The following is a 22,032-nucleotide window of genomic DNA, read 5'->3' on the forward strand; positions in this document are numbered from 1 at the left end:
AGGATTCGGGCTAGTAGGAAGCTCTGAAGGAATTGAGAAAGGTGCATTTGTGATTCCTGCTGATGACACTTTTTGAGAAAAATGAACACAATCAATCATACCTATTGAATGGATAGGGAATAGGCAGTACTGAAGTTACCCAAATTCTGAGCTATGAGGAGCTTCAAGAATGATTTTGCATTCATATCGGAAGCATCAAGATGCTTGAGGAATAGCCGGTGATAACACCGTTGCCCGTGGGATGGTCAGTTGGGGGCTCCTTTTTAAGAATGATAATCAACATCTTAAATTCATTCCAAAAATCAACCGATAGAAAGTATAATTCTTAAAGTAATTTTGTAATATATGCAAATTGATAGTGTATCCAGATTTTAAAATTGCCATTGCCTCTTTTCTGGGGCTAAGAGAAGTGACAAGGCCCCCCACTGACTTTGTGCCCAAGGCAGAAAGAACTAGAACTCACTGTGTCCCAGTTTCCAGTCTGATGCCTTAATCACTACGCCAAAGATGTCAGACATTCCACTTTTGGTACTGTAGTTTAGCAACATCTGGAAAACCCTTCCTTGTTTAAATTGTAAAGGGTTTACCCTAACTGATTTGATCTACTAACTTGTAGAAATAATTTACGAATGCCAAATGGCAGTATGTTAAACTGAGAAATCTTATATTTTGGATGTAATAGCAGTTCTTTCTTTATGGCTACCATTGTTTGGGTTATATGGTTTGGAAATGAAACAGACTTTTTAGCCAGTATTTTCTATTTGCCATTACTAGTGTGCTAATATGATTGGCAGGACAATAATACAGAGTTCCATTCATAATATTGTGTGTCTGTCTTCAGCTAGCAATAACTACAACCCTACAACCCTTTTGATCTCTCTCCGTTGATGAGAGTAGACTTTGCTCCTTACTAAATATTTTAAAAATTGATGCCTCTTCAGCAGAGGAAGCCATTAGCAGCTCTGTCAACAGGTCTTCGCAGGAGGAAGCTAAACTCAGGAAAAGGGCAGCTAGGAAGACCACAGGCATAGTCTAAGAAATTATTTTGGTCCGCATGGGTGCATATGTGTAGGCCAGAAAAGCACAGAAGCTTATTTTAACTAATAGAATAATAAGCCATCCTGATTTCATCAAAAAACATTTGTGTAGTAGGTCATTGACCCATAAGAGCTCAAGGAAAAACAAATATGGGTCATGTTTAAACAGTCCAGAGGGTTTAAAACCACAATTTCTTTGCTTCCAAAAGAAGCAAGAATTATAGTAGTGAAGGAAGGTGTTCATAAGCAGGAGATAAATAATACTACTGAAGTAATAGTTTTAGTATATTCCTATTTATTCTTTCCTGAAATATGATTAAAACTATGACATCTACATTTAGAATATGGATTACTGTATGCATTTGTGAAATGCTTGGTGGCATCATGATAATAATGAAGTATCGGTGCATACAAAATACTATCTGTTTGCAGCCTCTTCTCTTTTAAAGATCATATACTGTATGTCTATTGGATTGTAACATACATGTGGCATGCTAGATTATTGAGATTTGGGACAATTCTTAAGTCCTTTTAGAGTATTCCCTAGAGTTTTGAAATTTCTACAGCTTTACTGGGAGAGAGACTGGTGTATCTTGCTGTCTTCTCACTGAAGACAAGATCAGACAGTACCCAAAGTAAAGTATATGTGGAGAAAAGATCATTAACAACAACCAGGAAGGAAGGCAGAAAACATATCAAGCAGTGAAGGAAGAGAAGAATACGTGGAATGTAATAGATGCTGAAACTTTTCAGAATTTGAAAAGGAGGCCAATACTATTGCCAGAGCTTTCAGAATGCACATAGACACTAAAAGTCCCTTGAGGCAGAGACTGATAATAATGGCTCTCTCAGAGGGGTAAAGCCAGATTTCAATGACAACAATAGCTTGAGGAATTTAGAGTGGGAAAAAATATGTGGCTGCTTTCTGGATGCTAGATGTAATGGGAGGACAACATTGGTGGAATTGGGGAAAGAAACTATGGGAAAGAAAAAGATTTGGGGAGATTTGTAGCAGCATATCTGCTACAAAAGCTTGAAAATTTCCATATTCTGGTCAAGGAGAAATGTATCCTGTGATTATGCATACATGTTCTTTGTAAACAAAACAAGCAGTTTATTTGCACAGAAATGGGCCTTGGTAGAAGTTACCCTGAACGCCCTTTCTATCTATGCTGTGAGAGAGCCCAGGATGGGTTGACTCCTTCCTATGACGTCATTTAGCTGAGTCTGTACTAGAAAATAAAATACAAGCTGAATAGTCAAGATCTTGTTGATGACTCAAGCTCTGTAAAGCAGGGGTCCCCAACCGCCGGTCCGCGGACGTGCAGAGCGTGGAACAAGCCTTACCGGGCCGCTGGTTGCTGGGCGCCGCCATCTTTTTTGGAAAGCTCACCGGAAGCGCTGTTTCGTCATAAAAGATGGCGGCGCCAGCGCTTATGAGCTTTTCCGGGTAGAAAGCCATTTCTACCGAAAAAGCTCACCAGAAGCGCTGGCGCCGCCATTTTTTATGACTCAAACAGCGCCGGTGACGTCACGGAAGCGCTGTTTCGTCATAAAAGATGGCGGCGCCCAGTTGACGCTGCCGCACCGGGCGCGCGCCAGCTGATGTCGGAACCGGGCAGCGGCGTGAAAGGTTGGGGATCCCTGCTGTAAGGACCTGGAATACTCACCTCTAATGATCTAAGTGCTAGAGCCCACTGCAACTACATAGCCAAAAAGGCATTAGAGTTGTTAACCTAATCCTACGTAGCTTTTTCTCTGGTAATATCACACTACTAACCAGAGCATAGTATACATTTATACTTATTATCTTGTAAACAATTGGCAAATCAAATAAATAAATAAATAAATAAATAAATAAATAAATATAAAAGCCAGCCCCCGGAAGAGACCCCAGCTTTGGCGAAGATACTTGACAGACTGAAAGGTGTCTCTGAAAGCACAAATGAATACAGAAATATGACTTACCCTCTCCAGATGAATCAAGGGAGGGGCTGGGCTCTCTCGTAGCATAGATAGAAAGGGCGTTCAGGGTAACTTCTACCAATGCCCATTCTCCTCCATGCTGCATCGAGAGCCCAGGATGGGACATACCAAAGCTTGCATGTCCACGGGTGGGTCCTCGTTCGGCTCATCACACCGACTGTTGAACCACTCGTTGAAGCACCCGTCTGCTGAAGGCTGCAGTTGCAGAGACAAAAACATCGAGACGGTAGTATCTGATGAAAGGAGACTGAGATATCCACGTGGCTGCACGACAGATCTTCTCCAAGGGTGCTTGGGTCGCCCAGGCAGCCGAAGTGGCCGCGTTTCTGGTAGAGTGCATCATCAGACCTCGAGGAACCGGAAGGGCCGCAGCTTTGTAGGCCTGCTCAATGCAAGATCTGACCCACCTGCTAATAGTAGGAGAAGAGGCCTTGTGCCCCAAGTGAGAAGGGAAAAAGAAATAAAATGGTTTCAGACTTCCTGAAGGAGGAAGTGCGCTTAATGTAAATTCTAAGAGCCTACCTATATCTAGCGAGTGCCACTGCTGCTCTAAGTCATGGTGCGGGAGGGGGAGACGGGGAGAGGCTCTACGGTTGGGGTTATGGGCAGAGCAACACCTGGACCTCCCCCCTCACTGGACCTCATTCCCCCCACACCGGTTGACATGAGCCATGGCAGACATGTTGTCCATAAGGACTAGAACATGAGAGCCGGTCACTGAGTGCCTGAAATGCTTGAGAGCTAGAAAAATGGCTCTTAGCTCTAGCCAATTTATGGGAAGGGCCTGCTCTGACCTGGACCAAGGTCCTGAGCTATCTGGCCCTGCATATGGGAACCCCAACCCAGGAGGCTGGCATCGGTGGTTATCACTAGCCTGTCTGAGACCCTGAAAAGGAGTCCTTCCAGATTAACGGGGAGCACCACCAATTGAGAGATCTCTGGATTTGTGGTGGGAGTGGGACCTTGATGGATGAGTGTCTGGTTCCTGCTCGTTGGTAGGGAAGCAGGAACCATTAGAGTGGACAGGAGTGGAAAAATCCGTGGCTCTGGAGATATGACAGGGTAATTTGCAGATCCCAATGGGCTGCATGGATGAAGGAGGACAGAATCAAAATGTTGTCCAAGTAGCATTGGATCCTCACTGGAACAGAAAGTAGAGATGCCATCAATGCTGCCAGAACCTTCGTGAAGACCCTTGAAGCCGATGAGAGGCCGAAGGGAAGTGCTCGACACTGGTAATGGGTATTCTGATAACAGAAGTGGAAAAACTGGCGATGATGAGGCCAAATGGGGATGTGGAGGTAAGCCTCCATGAGATCAGTGGAAGAGAGGAGATCGCCCTCCCGAACGCTCTCTAAAATAGAATGCAGAGTCTGCATTTTAAATAGCCTATATTTTACAAATTGGTTGAGAAATTTTAGATCCAGGATGGTTTGCTACCCCCCCTGAGGCTTTGGGAATGATGAAAGGCGAGAATAAAGCCCACATCCCCATTGAGAGGGGGGAACAGGTTTGAATAGCTCGGATTTCAAGAAGGAGTTGAATGGCCAGATTCATGAGGTCTTGCCGTGAAATGTCCCAAGAGAAAGGACAGATCAAAAGGTTTTTTTTTTTGGGGGGGGGGTGCATTAAGAAGTCCAATTGTAATCCTGACCTAATAGTGCTGAGCACGCAGGCATCCGCCGTTGACTCCTCCCATTTGGAGGCAAAGAAGGCTAGGCGACCTCCGATGGGTGGGGAGAACGAGGGATTACTTAGAGCGATGGCAGGAATGACCCCCACCCTCCCGAAAGGGCTGTTTACCAGTATAAGGAGCTGGGCGATAGTCGGCTCTCTTCCCAGAGGAAGAGAGAATTTTACGTTTATCTCTGGTTTCAATGAGATAAGGTTCCAGAGCATCGCCAAAAAGCTTATCGCCCGCGAATGGAACTGAAACCAGCTTCCATTTACGGCGTGACTCTGCCTGCCAATTTCTGAGCCATAACAGTCTTCTTGCTGCTACTGAAGATGCCATGGCCCTAGATGCAAATTTGGCGGAATTGAGAGTGGCATCTGCAGTGAATTCCGCTGCTGCGACAATCTTATTAAGGCCTTGGTGAGACTGAAGGTCAGATGTAGGCAATCTAATCTGGAGTTGGTGCAGCCACTGTTTGGATGCCCACGTGAGAGTGCCAGAAAATGGGAACGAGGCCAGAACTGGAATATCAACAGAAGGCACTGCCAGGGAATTGTCCAGGGCTGTGCTGACATTGTAGAAACGCTTATCCAGAGAAGATGGGCGAGGACCTGCCGAAGGGGAAGCACACTGTTCCTTGACCATGTCCAGGAACAAAGTGGGAGAAGGCAAAACTCCTGCATGCACTACAGGCTTGGAGAAGAATGAGTCTCCCTGGCTAGAGGGAATTCCTTGTGGCTCGGGAGCCACTTCCTCTGGCGACAGCTTGGCGGTGACCAAGGCCATGCTGAGTAATGGCCTGAAGAGAGAAGGATTGAAGACCAGTGCAGAGGATGTCTGCTCTGGGAGAGTCCTCTTCCTCTGAAAGATTTTGGTTAAAGGTCTCGCCCTCTTCATGTTCTGAATGAGAGGAGTAACTGTGTTCAGATGGTGAAGCCCTTCCCTCCTCATCAACCTCCTCCCATTTTGGTAGGGAAGAATAGACCCTGAGGTCCTGAGGCCTGTGTAAATCAGCGTGATGAGGCAACTTATAGATTGAGAAGGCAGAAGGGCCTGAACCCTTTTCAGAGGTCGAAGGATTTGCTTGAAGCCTTCAGCCAATCCCTGCCTATTGGCCAAAGAGACAACACCTTGGATATCCCCTGGTCTATGCTCAAAGGTGGAGGCAGAAGGCAGAAGGCCCGCTGCTGAGGGAGTGAAGGTGGCTTCAGGCCTAGATTGAGAAGAGGTTCAAGGCTTGGAGGGAGGGGGAGGAGCATAGGGCCCAGAACCCTGTTGGAAATAAGGCCCAGATCTGCTTAGATCCTGAGGATCATTGTACTGCAAAAGCCTCAGGAGACAGGCTCATAGATAACTTCTCCTCCCCTGGGAAGGCTTGGCTGGGGCCCACAGTTATCACCTGAAACATGCTGTAGTTGCACTCTCTTCTGTTGAATAGTTCTGTTGAACTGCCTCTCTAGGGCTGCATGTCTGCGCTTTTCTGCCCTCAACTCAGCCTGAGTTGCCTTCTTAGGGGCTAGAGCCTTAGCTCTGATTTTAGCAGCCACCTTTCTCTGGACTGATTGGGTGCGTTGCCTACAACTTTTTCTCTTATTGCCTTAAGAGACTGTTCCACAGGGGGAGGGGGAAACTCTGCCTGACCCTTATCTTGCTCCATTTGAAGAATAAAGGCTCTTACTATGGAAATAAACTGTTCGTAAATTTTTTGTATTAAGCCCCTTAGGGTATAAATTGGCTCCCGGGCTTACAAAATGGCCGCTCACCTCGTGGTGGAAGGCTTCAATCCAAGATGGCTGCTGACTATGGGAAACAGGCTCCGAGATCAAAGAATTTCTCCTTAGGCTATAAAGAGCCCCGAGTGAAGTCAGCAAAGGAAAGGGCAGCCTCTGGCCACATGATCAGCTGGCTGACGCTGGTATCAGTTTGCTGATCGCTTTTTATGACCGCTCAAACCGCAGGCGTGGGGGAGGTCTACAGACGCTGCCCAACTTGCCTGAACAGCACTCTGGCAACGGTGCTCCCAACGCTGCAGGAGAGAGAGAGCCCTGCTCTCCTGGAAGAGCAGCTGCCCAGATCCTGGGAGCTGCTGAAGCGAGGAAAAAAGGTACTGAAGATCGCTGGTGAGTGCTATCTACAGAACCTCAGCTGGCTGAAGCTGTTATCGGTTTGCCGATCGCTTTTTACGACCGCTCAAACCGCAGGCGTGGGGGAGGTCTACAGACGCTGCCCAACTTGCCTGAACAGCGCTCTGGCAACGCTGCTCCCAACCTTGCTTGAAACGAGGAAAAATGGCACTGAAGATCGCTGGTGAGTGTTATCTGACAGAAGCTTTCAGAGACACAGCTACTGACTGAAGGGAGCTGAGCCAAAAGCTGGGGTCTCTTCTGGGGGCTGGCTTTTATATCTTAGTACAGACTCAGCTGAATGACGTCATAGGAAGGAGTCAACCCATCCTGGGCTCTTGATGCAGCATGGAGGAGAATGGCGAAGAATCAAACAACTGAAATGACTGCTTTGGGGACAATTGTGAAACAAATTTTAGTAAAGGCCTAATTTAGTTCATATAGGAAAAAGTTTAGGTTGTAAGACAGAAGAATAAGGCACGTGATTAAATGCAACAATATAAACTATAGCTAGTAAATAGTCAGCCAATCATGTATTGAAATAGAGCAGAGGAAGGTCTGAGAAGTCAGGCAATGATTACACAAGACTGGCTGGTTTGTCAACAGTTGGAGAAAGAAATGCTAAAGAGGCTGGTTTCAAGTCAAACTGGGGTTGCTAGGGCACTGGTGTGTTTATGGAAAGTGGGGGGAAAAAGAATCCTAACAAATGGGTATTTGGGAATGGAGGGATTGGAGATGCCAAATAAAGTTTCTTGCTAGGTCAGCTATAATTGGCCTTGAGACAAAGCAAAGTCACTGCTAGAAAGAAGATTACACCTAATCTGTTTTGCTGGAGGCTTCCAGAGTCCATAAACAGGAAATGTGCACAAGGAGTAGAGAAACAAAGAGAAACAAAGTTGACAGATACAGATTTTGTGAAGAACATTTTCTTTTAAGCCTGATCATCAGCAGTTTGTAAACGATTGTGAGTGTGGGCTTAAGAACTACATATAGGCTGATCTGACAGTAGATAATAAAATAAAGACAGGACTGTTTCTATCAGACAGACAGCAGCTATCACAACTGATAAGCCAGTCTCTCTTGTGCCTAACAGTTCTTGTGGATGAGAAAGGGTACAAGCTGTGCACATGGGCTAGTTGTCATACTCAAGAGATCTGATCCACTTGGAATGAAAATGTGGAATGTCATGACAAATGAAGCCATTTCTGTTTAATTAATGGCTCTGTGTATGGAGACATACCTGAGTGACCATGTAAACAATTTAATAATGTTTCTCCATAGTAAAATAAACATTTTGTTTATTATAAAAAAATAAAGTGAATGTATATATTAAAAAAAAGTAAAAACACAAGCAAATGAATAAATTTTATTCTACCCAAAAGATATCACTTATTTATTTTATTGATTTTAATTCTGCTTATTCCATTCCAGTAAAACTTCCATACAGTAAAACTTCTGGACAGCAATAATCTAACCAGAAAATTTAAAAAAATCAATAAAAAAGAAGAGAAAGATGAAAAATACATAAAAGGACTAATCAGAATCATAAAATGAAACTAGCAAAATACATTTGTGCACTTGCAAATTATGAAAAATACATAAAAGGACTAATCAGAATCATAAAATGAAACTAGCAAAATACATTTGTACACTTGCAAATCTATTACTAGTCAAAGCATTCCCCTCCTTTGCTAGTGGGTCTTAATGCCTTTCTTAAAGCCAAGTAGAAGTGGAGCTGCCTGAATATCCTGTGTAAAGGAGCAATAGAGGTTGGGCTACACAATTGGTCTGCAAGCTATAACTGTCCAAACATTTTTCTAGCCACAGCAGCCATAAACAGAGCTGTGAATTTAGAAAGATCTCCAGGTCATGAACTACCTCTGGAATGGGGGCATACAATGCTGACCAGAATCAAAGATGGCATTTCTCTGGAATTGTTAGGCCTGCAAATCTAGACTAAATGCATCTTGAAAGGATTCAGACTAAATATCTTCTTCCTCATCTGGACCTAATAGTGCCCAGGCATTAGTTTAGCACTCCATCATTCACCATTGAACACATGGTCAAAATGCATAACTGAGTATCTTTAGCATATTAATAGCAATCAACCCAGGACTGACAAATGATATGTCCTGGAGACATGTAAATACAGTATTAAAAAGAGATAGGAATACAAGAAAAGAGTGCCCTGAGGTGTTCCACATAACAGAAGCAGTCCTCTCTACACATAGATAATTCCTTCTTCACATCACGGATTGATAAAATGAAACAACTGCAAAACAATGCCATGTATTCCAGTCTCTCAGAAATGGATCAAAAGCTACTAGTCAAAAGCAAAAGGTCAAAGAGGACCAGTACACTTCCCCCACTCTGGACTCCCTGTGGGTCATCCACAAACATGACCAACACAGTTTCCATGCTATATCCTGGTGTGCAGCCTGACTTACAAGGGTCCAAATAATCTGTTTCCTCAAGCTGACATAGGCCAGATCAAGGATCAGAGACTGGGGACTCCAAGAATGCTATTTTATTGCTTAGCATATATCAACAGGGTCTTAATACATTTGCAGTTGTAAGATAGAAAGAAAGAAAGAAAAAGAAAGAAGAAAGAAAGAAAGAAAGAAAGAAAGAAAGAAAGAAAGAAAGAAAGAAAGGCACAATTCTGTTCAAATCTTTCAATTTTTTTAAGACCCAGAAAGTTGAATTGGGGCTATTCTGAGTTTCTCAGGCTTTCTACTTTCCTGGAACTGAGTAACTGATCTTCCTCTCCTACCCACTTCTCAGGACCAGACCTAAATTTGTATACATCTCTTCTGGAGCTTTAAGGCTACCTCTCTTCCCACAACCATTTCCTAAAAAGGATAAGTAATAGACAGGTCTAAAATTATCCACAACAGTGAGATAGAGGGAATTTGAGCAGAAGAGGCATTGATACCTCATTCAAAGAAGCATTGATTACTGCAGGAATCCGACTTTATATCATAGAGACCAGAAGTGGTATTCAGCGGGTTCTGACCAGTTCTGGAGAACTGGTAGCGGAAATTTTGAATAGTTTGGAGAAGCAGAAAATACCACCTCTGACTGGAGATTTTACAGTATCCTTCCCCTGCCACAGCCACCAAGCCATGCCCACAGAACCGGTATTAAAGAAATTTGAATCCCGCCACTGATAGAGACCCCAAGCAACCATGAGAAGTAGGGTTCTAAATGGGCAGTGTTGGAGCTGACCCTATAGAAAACACTAGCCACTTCCTCAGAATTCACAGTCTCAGAGATACAACCAGATGCAACCAGAATGACAAAAGATCTTATTTTTGCTGCTCATCTCCCTGAGCTTCTCAATAATCCAACCATAGCAGGAAAGTCCTTCTTAGTTTTCAACTGGAAGTTGAATAGCATATTAATTTAAGTAATAATAATTGTACACCTCTCATATTATAATCATAATTACATTTAGTTTACCAGAGTTGACAGTTATTTTCCTTCCATGGAGTGGAAATGATATAAGGGTAGAGATGGTCTTCAGTTAAGACAGCATCAAATGAAAAAAAAAAAAGTATGACTACAGTTATAACTAATGTTTACATAGATATTTCCTTTTCCTGGAGTGTACTATAACCTCAGATAATATCCAAGCCCATAAATTAAATCATAGTTACTCTTTCTTGTTCTTGTAAAAAAATAGTTTTCAGAACATAACCCTGGACTTTCTAACATATTTTCATGTTAACTTTAAAGAATGTTGGATTCAGTTCAGCTCTCTGAGGCAGACCATATCCAGAAACAAACTCTATGGACTACATTTATTTAGCTTGGCTATAATAACAATCTTTCAAGATCAATTCTGCTCCTTCTCCTCTTTCGTTTGTAGTGTGTGAATTGGTCATGTCTGAGACATTGCATACACTTTCTACATGTCCACAACTTAATCTACAATCACAAATCCTTCAAAAAGGAGCTGCTTAATCTGTTTACTAGGTGAAAATGTGCATTCATTCATCCTTCCAATACTTAATATCTAAAATATATATGTACAAAGCAGACAAATTCCATCATAATGAGCCTATTCTGGTTTAACTACTTGGTGATTTGTGTTAATTCTGAACATTAGGTTCGTTCACAGTCATCCATTCCTCCAATACTGCTGAGACTCTATAGCTATTAATGTAGCTAAGCAGATAAGGGTAGGATGGAATACAGATATACCTGTTCACCCCCGTTATGAGCTGTATTGTCAGGAAACACTATCTGCAGTGTTTCTAGGCCATGTTTATCTCGATATTACACCTTTGCATCAAGTCAGGCTATGCATAAAAAAGAAGTGTGTTTGGGTACCACCTTCACTGGCCTTTCTTGTCTCAAACACCATCATTTTCTTGTTATCTGGTTTATAAAAAGCAACCATTTGAAAATGGAGATGATGAACATGTGGTTTCAAAATCTGTTTTGCATACAAGTGGAGGCCATGATTTAAATTGTTCAGACAATATTGAAGTGTGTAGAGAAGAAAAGAGATAAAGTTGGCAAATACATACAAGAACTAATAGCAAATAAAAGTAAGGTTAAGCATAATAAAGAGACTCAAAACAACCCTGCCTTGATTCTTTTTTGAGTGTGGAAAGAAACTACCCCCAAACCATAAAGAGGCTTCCAGTAATCCTTGCAATATTTGTTTCTTGACCTGGGCTACTTTGAAGGTGGGTGTGTGGGTGTGTGTGCGTGTGTGAGAGAGGGAGGGAGGGAGGGAGGGAGATTGATCATAAATGGGAAGAAGTTCTGAAGAAGAAGAAGAAAAAGAAGTTCTGAAGAAGAAGTAGTAGTAGTTCAGGAGAAGGAGAAGGAGAAGGAGAGAGAAGGAGAAGAGAAGAAGAAGAAGAAGAAGAAGAAGAAGAAGAAGAAGAAGAAGAAGAAGAAGAAGAAGAAGAAGAAGAAGAAGAAGAAGAAGAAGAAGAAGAAGAAGAAGAAGAAGAAGAAGAAGAAGAAGAAGAAGAAGAAGAAGAAGAAGAAGAAGAAGAAGAAGAAGAAGAAGAAGAAGAAGAAGAAGAAGGTTTATGGTTTCTATACCATCCTGGCATGAAGTTTTTGCTTTGGACAAGCTGGTCTTTGCCTGGATATCAGAAGAGGACATTGTTTTTGTCTTACTTTACTTTCTGGCTCAAATCAACTTATCTGACTTAACAGAATAACAGGTATGGAATGGGCCATGGAGATCTTCTAGTTCAACACCCTACTCAATTCAAACAAACGGTTGTCCAATTTCTTATTTAAAAACCCCAGCGATGGAGCACCCACAGCTTCTGGAGACAAGTCATTCCACTGATTAATTGTTCTAACTGTCAGGAAATTTCTCCTTAGTTCTAAGTTGCTTCTCTCCTTGCTTCTTGTCCTGCCCTCAGGTGCTTTGGAGAACAGCTTGACTTTGTTGTGGCAATCCCTGGGATATTGGAACACTGCTATCATGTTACCCCTAGTCCTTCTTTTCATTAGACTAGACATATCCAGTTCCAGCAACGATTCTTCATGTTTTAGCCTCTAGTTCTCTAATCAACTTTATTGCTCTTTGTACTTTTTCTAGAATCTCAACATCTTTTTACACCATGATGACCAAAACTGGATGCAGTATTCCAAGTGTGATCTTACCAAGGTCTTATAAAGTGGTACTAACACTTCATGTGATCTTGATTCTATTTCTCTGTTAATGCAGTCTAGGACTGTGTTGGCTCCCCCCCCACACTGCTAGCCCCTCTCAAAGATACTACTTATCCAAGTACCATTTATTCGGTGCCTATACATTTGGTTTTTCTTGCCAAAATGTAAAACCTTACTTTTCTCACCATTGAATTGCATTTTGTTAGATAGGGCCCGGAGTTCTAGTCTGTTGAGAGCTTTCTCCTATCTTCTGGAGTGCTGGCTATTCTTGTCAGCTTGGTATTGTCTGCAAATCTGATGAGTTCCTTTTCTATCCCCTGTCTAAATCATTGATTATTTAAGAAGGCCTAAAACAGAGCCTTAGGATACTTCCCTCCAGGTAGGGGGAGTACAGTTGATCAGCTAGTTAATAATCCATCTGATGGTAATGCTGTGTAACTCACACTTTTCTATCTTATCAAGTCAATTTCCAAATTATAGTTCATAGAGACACTATTTGGAATTTTGTCATATTTTTTTTTAGGTGTGCAATGGTTGAATAAAAAAAAATACATAAGTTTTTGTAGAATTGTTAACAAAACAGCTTGCAAAAATAATTCTGTATAATTGATAGATCAATTTATTATTGTTCTATTTGTCATGTAGTTGAAAGTGAAAACTGAGTCATCTCAGTATTTTATCTGAACCTTTTTAAACATTATTTTAAAATGAAAGGAAATGATCTAAAATGAACAAGCTTCAAATTTTATGCTAAAAGTGGATAACGCTTTAGTAATAAACAAGGATTGTGACTTGCAAAGGGGGATCAGTAGCAAAAAGATGAAAGCAGTCATGTTTTGTATAAAACTCATTTTGCACTTACAACTGGAAATAAGCTAGTTTTGCACATGAGATGAATCATGTTTCCACTGAATAAGTTTTACATTTTGTGGCTTTACGTATTCATATAATTTCTGACGTTTAGAATGGAGGAAAGATGTAAAATGAGTAATTTGATAAACTGAAGCCAGGATGATACGAGGCTTCATTAAATGTTTTTGCTATTTGGCTACTTAATAATATTCAAAGGAAAGATAATCCTCAATTTTTAGCTGTTTCATAGATTTAGACCACTTGTGACATTTCTGGCACTGAGCTGTGTAAAACAAGCCCATGTTCCCTTTAGCATATACATAAAATACAGCCAGCAATCAAGTAAAACAAAATATCTGTGGCTTAGAGACAGTATAAGATTATGATGAAAGCAGGAGGTTAAATTTGGAAGTTATTTCCAAGATAAAGATATAAAAAATATTAGATTAGAATTTTTCTCCTGCTGTAACTACATTAATCTTCAAAATAGCTGGTATTTTAACCTGGTCTACATATTATTGCTAATCCATAAGGTATTTATTTTTTGGTATAGGATAGTATGTAAACCTACCACAAGAAAAACAATCCATAGCCAGGAAGCCTGACTAGCAGGAGGTGAGGTATATAATTTTTTCTCTTTTTGTCATAACTGCCCCCACACTTTTTTTGAAGCTTTTATTCCTATTACAGGGAAATATCCCTGAATTTTTTCGGGGAGGTGCAAAGAAAAAGGCCAGACAGCCCCCTCCATCTCTTTAGATGACCTACAAGGTCCCTTCCAACTCTGATTATACATATCTGTATCTGTATCTTTATGTCCCCCAAATATTTACACATACCATATAACTTCTAGTTACAAATTATTTTATTTTATTTAGTTTATTTTTATTTAGTTATTTATTTAGCTATTTGGTAATTCTAATGTGGGCTTAAATATATGGCACCCAAAAAATGAAAATTGTAGTTAGTGGTCAATTAGTTTTTGATTTAATTGGCCCCAATTTGTTAGTTTGATGAACTTTGGTGCTTGATAAGTTGCATTTAAATAGTTTGATATCCAAACAATACTGGTTCCTATGAGATAAATCTGGCTTTGATATGAGAAACCATGAATATTTAAGCATAAGATCAATATGAATACTGGACAGTTTATTTATTTGCCATTTGTCTTTCAAATTTAGCAAGCTGCCAAATTCCATAATCAGCCTGACTGATGTTAAAAAACAAACTAGAACAGAAGAACAATAAAACAAGGAAAAGAAAGGTATATGTCCAGATGAAAAAAACATCCAGACTAATACAGAGAATTCTCTACTAGGCTCACCACCCATCCTAATTCAATGCCTGTGGCTTTTAAAAAACATGGTCAATAGGAGATCTCAGATTCAAATCCCTTCCATCCAAACAAAATCCACCAATTGATCCACCTGCAGAGATATGACACTTGAAAGCTATTATGAAATCAAGAAGAATTAGCGCAGTGCCATCATCTCTATCCTGCTTCCACCAGAAGTCATGAACAAGTGTGACCACTGCTGTCTCTGTTTTATGCCCTAGTCTGAAACCTGATTGAAATGAGTCCTTTTTTCTCCAGGGCTTTTTTGAGCTTCAGCTTGATAACTTTCTCAACCAGGCATGATATTTTTCCGATTAAAATCGGAATTCTGAATTTTAGGAATCGCCCGGGCAATGCGGCGGAGCCGGGCGAGCGGCGGGCGGGCGGGCGGGTGGCGGCAGGCGGGCAGGCAATTTCTTGGCGCGCGGTGGGGGTCTCTTTTGGCCAGCCCGATTTTTTTTTCAGAGGGGAATATCATGCCTGTCAACAAACTTTCCTAAAAAGGAAAGGTTGGATACTGGATGAAAATTGGGGGTCCAGCAATTGTTTATGGAGGAGAGATTATACCTCTTCCTCCTGTAAGGCCAGCAGAATATGCCCTATCTCTGGAGAAAACTGATATCAACACATGGACCCAGCTGCTTATTTGTAGATGACTTTTACAAGTAGAAGGCCATGGATCTATTAAGCAATTGGTTGGATTTGCAGTCTGAAGCAATCTGTCCATTTCCCTGGAAGTTACAGCTTCCCAGTTAAACTGGCAAGATTGTGTCTAGGCATGTTGACAGGACTTGCCCAGACAAAGTCATCAAGTAAGTTTATCCATCAAACAACTAAAATATTCCTCATAGTGGCTATGCAGAGGATCCCGCAGCTCATGATCCCCTCAAACAATGAGTCATCTAAATAGGGTGATTGGGAAACTATCTGCAGACTGGATAAGAGCAGAAATATAAGTAGAAATAAATTTGCATCAAGATAGAAAATATTTTTTTAAATGGTGCACTTTATCCTTTTGTCATTTCCATAAATGTGTGAATTAACTCTGTTTGACTCTGAAATTTACATATTAAAAATAATATAGTGCCACACCTACTTCTTGCTAGAAATGTAGAGATCAAAACACACACCCCCCATAGTCACTAAGGAGAAGAAAAGGAAAAATAAATTTACAATATGCAGTTTCATCTGCATCCCTAACTCTGTTTCATTCCAATCATTGAGGAAGAGGAAGAATAGTTACTCCCAATATTTTTAATTCAATCTTGGGATACACCTTCCCCTATAGACTCTGATCCTGCTTCACATGTGTTTATTTCCAGCATCTGTTCTCTCTACATGTTCATTTTTCATTGCTCCAAATTGTCTCAGTAAATATTCTTTTAAAAGTCTTTGTACTATTTTAAACAATTTCAATTTCAACAAATTAACTTTGTCAGGGCTGGCATATTGGTTTTCTGTATAAACATTAATTGGACTCCAACAGTTTCTCTGGGAAAGGAGTAGAGATTATATAAAATAGCTTGTTAAACTATAAACCACTTGGAGTTTGATGTTCAGTTTCACATATTAATATATCTTGACAGTTATTAGTTTGCTTTTCAAAAAACCCTGTAGATATTGAGATAATGAATTTCATAATTAACTAAATGAATTTTATAATTTACCATTAGGTTATGTATAAATAGCATGCAGCTAAGGGCGAGTTCTTGTCACTTATCAAACCCTCTAAACAATAATAAAGTTATAACCAGATGTTCCCAATGGTTACATTTATTTCATTTATAAAGAAAGCACTGCTGTCTCAAATACTACATTCCACACTTCTGTTGAAAAGCAGATGGATTGGAAGCTAAAGAAGGTATTCTGATTTTGTTTTGTTACTTTTAAACACATTAATGTAAACATTAGCCCACCTTCTGTTAGTCACACTTCGGTGCCAAAGTTTGTCCTGAGATGTTAATTTAACTTGCTTTCTTGGGTCCTATGAAGAAAGGCTGCAGTTCCAATACACTATCCTAGATATATTGTCCAATGCAAAATATATATTTGAAATCATTGAGGCAGGGAAAAACTTGGGATGATGTAAGAAAGATGTAATTTTGCTATTTCATCAGTCATCTAATATCGTGTTTTTCATAAAACTCAGATCAGTAATAAGAAATTTTTAGGAATTTGTATTGAATAGTTTTATATCTTACATTTAATGAACTTTAAAAAATTAAACTTCTTAAATTAATACATTAATCTTAGATTATTAATAATTAATAAATTAATCTTAAATTAAAGCAATAAATTAGTAGATTGCTATTTTTAAAATAAATTTAAATAACAATTAGAAAAACATCAAAAGGAGAATCTGATAATTTAATAACATACCAAAGAAGCCAGAACATTGATTATTCCAGACTAAGTCCAGACTACAATAATATAATTCTGCTATAGTTCCAAGGAGATGAGATGAAAAGTTTTTGGACTAACAGATCATTATCATATGACTGAAAAAACAAATCCATGCATATTTCATTGATATGAGTATCTATAAATAGTGCAAGGAATTTCAAAATTGGAAACGTTTATCTATAGTACTTGGTATGAGATAATCAATTCTGTGTGTGTGTGTGTGTGTGTTAAGTGTTGCCTTACAGTAGAGGTGTCAAACTCACGTCTGTCACAGCGGTGTGACGTGATATATCACTCCCCCCTTTGCTAAAATGGGTGGGCGTGGTCAGCAAGTGGTGCATTCGGCCCATGGGCCATGAATTTTACAGCCCTGCCTTACACAAATGGAAAGATAGCCTAGTTAGAGATGTGTAACCTCATTTGGCACTTGCTTCAAAAACCATTTTGTTCTTCCTCCCTGCTCCTGATGGGGAGAATAAACAGTCATTTAGGTGAGAGAATCCTTCTCTGTTGCCAGTTCATTCTTTCCTATCCTGAATGAAACACATTTACCTTAACCCTTTAAAATTTTAATGGGCAAGGGCAAAGAAGGCTCTTTGTATATAAAAATAGGGGCGCAGAGACCTAGACCATTCCTTTAGTTTCTGGGGCTGCAGCCAGTGAGTTTTAGCTGGCAAGGGTTGGACTTACAATGAGGTGATCCAGGTTCAAATCCCCTTTCACCATGGAAATTCACAGGCTGATTTGGGCCTAGTCATTCTTTCTCAATTCAGTTTACCTTACAGAATTGTTCTTGCTTGATAAGGTGAAAGTAAATCCTTACATAAGCTCTGTCAAACTCTTGGAAGAAAGGCAGAGTATAATCAAGCAAATAAATATATCTTGTAGCACCATCAGCAGGAGCAGTAATAAGGAATGCTAGAGGTGATAATTGGGCCCCATGTTTGAAGATTACTAATTATTTTTGCTATCTCTAACAGAGAGTGGTTTGGTAAGTTTCTCTGCCTTCTGAACGGATTTCCATGGCAGGAAAAAATACCTCCCTCCATACAAAACATGAGCTTGTACCTTCTCTAAAAAAAAGGGGGTGCATACTAATTGACATGTATCTAAATATATTTTGATGAACAACTTGAAAAGGCATATATTTTAAATCTGATAAAAGTTTTCTGCTCCAGCATCTCATGCAAACTGATAAAATAGGATTAGAAAGCAGAAACAACTGTCCCACGCTACTAACAGATAATTATGGTTAAAAAGATGAGACTGGTACTTTTTTCTATTTCTTCTTTTTGTAGAGGAAACATGCAAACCACAAAGTTCATGAGCTCTGGCAGGACATGACACTCTTGGGGATGCTCAGGAGGCTCATTTCCAGCTAAGAACCGACCACCAAAAGCCACTCCTGGATCTAATAACTCTTTTTAGCCACTGGGTAATTCCACTCCTTTAGCAAAGTTGCAACTTTTTGTTTCTGAGGTGGCAAGGGCTTGATGGGCTGGCAACGCTGGCTAGCCGAAGTGGTGAAGTGATTCATTTGGAACAGAATCTAAACTGAAGGGGTTTTTCTATTTTTTCTAAAAAAAAAAAAATTTTTTTATTCCTTTTAGATTTGTTTTATCCCCCATTATTTAGCTTCAGAAAAGAATGTTACTTACAGCAATGTGCAATAAAAGAATATTTGCTTTCATGTTTTTCTAAAAAAGAATAATGCAAAAGCAGTAGCAGCAAATTACCAATCTAAAATCAGCGGTCAATAAATCGGAGTATCCAATAGTAGAGTTAAATGCTTGTTGGGAAATGAATCTTTTAAGCTGACAGCAGAAAGAAAGTTAAAGAGTTTTGCGGCTGAGTACACTATGCATACAAGAGCAAAAATTCTTTTTGTATGCTGCTACAGGTCATGTTGTGAAACCAGTGGTGCACATATATAAGGGGAGCACAGGAGCTTTTAAAAAAATTTATGACATTCAGATGAGAACGGCAGTCAGAGTCCATTCTACTTTGGACCTTTAAAGGGGATAATCAATGGAGTAAAAAGGTGTTTCATCACTTGTGAGCCATGAATGTAGTGATTCTTTATGCACATTTTTCTTGGGATTATACAGCTGTTGTTAAGAAGTTGCATGATCCTTGGGAATGGCTGCTTTAAATAATTGCAGACAGATGCTACATTCAACCTCACACCTCTTTGCACTCTGAAAACAGTTATCAGCTAGCACAGCTGACAGACTGCTGATCTGACTCTTTTCTCTTAGTTGAAAATTTGTCAGCAATCTGACATACTGCTGCAGTTGAAGTTTCTGGGGTTTTTCATATGTAGCCCCACTTACATGACACTGCATATAAGATTGCAATTGGATTTGAATATCAAAGAATAACAACGAGCAAAAGTACTTCAGATTTGTTTCATCCGTAGAACATCCTTAGAACATCCTTAAAACAATGTTCTAGTTATTTTCAGAAAAAAGAAGATGGTGTCACCCATGCAGACATCATAGCCAAAAACAATTAAGGTTCTATTCTAACAACCTTGAATTCTTTTCCTTTTGTCTGAGTATTCTATAGGCTTGAATAAGAGTCATTGTTTTTTGTTGCTGTATGCTGACTCCATCATAAACAAATATCAAGAACGGGCTTTGAAATTTATCTTGCCTTATTTTATGGCAGCTTTAAGTTTGCAAGATTCTGCTCCTCTATATTGTCACATTGGAGGCGGGCAAGGCAAAAACCACACTTATAATTTGCTGGTTTCTTTGTAGATGGAAACTTCATTGAAATTTAATGAAGAAGCCAGTATACCTCTCTAATAATATTGTGCCACACTTTTCAAAGCCGCTTACTTAGCCATTGCAGCTAATATAGGACTGATCTCAACATTTCTCCTAATCAGAAGTAGGTGAATGCTTCTAACATGTTTATAAGAAGGGAAATCAGAACCAACCACTTATTCCATTGATGTTTTCACTTGGGAGATTGGACCTTTGCTGATAATTTGAAGTAAATTGTTGATTGTCAACAAAAGTAGAATTCAAAATTTCTATTGGGAGTGTTACAATGTAATTCAGTTTTCTAGAATAATTTCCCTGATGGATTCCCATGACATAGTAAACCATCTTTATTTATTTATTTTTATTTATTTGTCTAATTTATATGGCTGTCCATCATACCAAAACCAATTCTGGGCTAACAAAGCTAAAAACAATAAATAAATGCATAAAACATTATTGTTTTAATTAGAAAAGTAAAAAGTGTTAATATAATTAATAGTATTGTTATTAATTATAAAAAGCATTAAAAACTATAACAAGCTAAACAAACAATAATAATGGAGTTATCTCACAAGTTTATTTATCCCTTGGAGTCTCAAAGCTTGCCAACACAACCAGGTCTTAAGGAATCATTGGAAGCTCAGAGGTTATAAAGTCAACTTCACCTCTGGGGAAGAAGATTCCATAATGCAGGTGCCACCACAGAAAAGGTCTGCTGCCTAAGGCCTGCCAAATGGGACACTTAACATGATCTCTCTGAAATATATATATACATAACAATTCAACTTATTAAAAATAAAGCATGTAATAACTATGCATATGTATATGTCTGTGAGGGAGAGAAGAGCAGAAAAATATCAAATGAATTGCGATGATTGTAAAGTATTTGATTTTTTTAAAAAACAAATTCAACTATTCTTTTAACAATTTTCTGAAAAAAGCAATCTGTTAAAAGAAAAAAAACTTTTTGTGAATTGTCTGCAATATCCTTTGAAACAATAGTGTTAATACATACTGCTTTCTGGTAATGTTCATAGATCTTCTATTAACACTGAGTTTCTTTCTTTAGACGCCTGAACAGAAATAAACTGCAAGTTCTTCCAGAATTGCTTTTTCAGAACACGCTGAAGCTAACCAGACTGTAAGTATAGTTTTTATTTTTGGCATCCTACATGTGCTTTGGTTCTTAAGTCAGCAATTTTGGCTGTGAGGTTTTGGTATGATGCCTTCTTGAAGTGGATTTTGAAATGTGTCTTGGTTTATTATATAAAATCTTTTGCTGGGAAACATTTACTTGTCTTTTTACTACTCTGTAGATTAATTGTGAAGTCAAAACTGTCTTTGATATGTTTTTGTTTCTCTTTTCTTTTCTAATATGGCTACAAGTACCGGTAGATCACAAATTTCTACTTCCAGTTTATATTAACACACTGTGAGTTAATTTCAAAATGTTTGGTGGAACAAAGTAGGTTTGTAAGTCTCACAAATGTTGACTTTCCTCAAACAAAGCATTCTTAAAATTAATTACTGTATGTCAAACTGTGATTAATAAAATTGGGTATGAAGTTTCTTAATTTCCTCACATGCTGGCACATTGTAGGAGGACAGCCATATTAGTCTATAGTGGCAAAAAATTTGACGGTGACCAACAGTCCGTGAAATCTTATGTCTTTTAATAAAATTAATTACTTTGAAAAGGTGCTACCACATTTTGTCTGATTTTTCACACGCTGGGGAAGGAGAAGATTAAAAAAAAAGAAAAGAAATTGAGTACCTGGAGAGGGTAAGCTCACTCATGTTGTGAAAAGCTGCAATTTGTGATGAAGTCTGAAGAAACAAATTAGTTTTGGACGTAGGAGTTTAGGAAATAGGTGTCCATACAAGCACTGATTTTAATTCCAATAATGATTTTGCATAGCAATAGGACAGCTGTGATTATTATCACCTCTCATGACCCCTACTGTATTTGTTCAGTGTGTCCTTGAAGTAAACAAGGTCATGCCTTTGTATTCCCATCTACAGGTGAAACTCAAAAAATTAGAATATCGTGCAAAAGTTCATTTATTTCAGTAATGCAACTTAAAAGGTGAAACTAATATATGAGATAGACTCATTACATGCAAAACAAGATATTTCAAGCCATGATTTGTCATAATTGTGATGATTATGGCTTACAGCTCATGAAAACCCCAAATCTACA

General features: G+C 39.3%; 1 protein-coding gene across 1 annotated transcript in view; it reads left to right on the forward strand.

Moving 5' to 3' along the window:
- Positions 1-22,032, forward strand: part of SLIT3 (slit guidance ligand 3) — a 519,460-nt gene that overhangs the window by 45,257 nt on the left and 452,171 nt on the right. Inside the window, exon 4 of the mRNA XM_026688600.2 lies at positions 20,902-20,973. Coding sequence (XP_026544385.2) covers positions 20,902-20,973 — 72 coding nt within the window. The remainder of the gene's footprint in view (positions 1-20,901; positions 20,974-22,032) is intronic.

The sequence above is a fragment of the Notechis scutatus genome, chromosome 2 (assembly GCF_049901735.1).
Source record: "Notechis scutatus isolate UNSWTSFEM ecotype Mainland chromosome 2, rNotScu1.2, whole genome shotgun sequence".
In the NCBI taxonomy this organism is placed as follows: Eukaryota; Metazoa; Chordata; class Lepidosauria; order Squamata; family Elapidae; genus Notechis; species Notechis scutatus.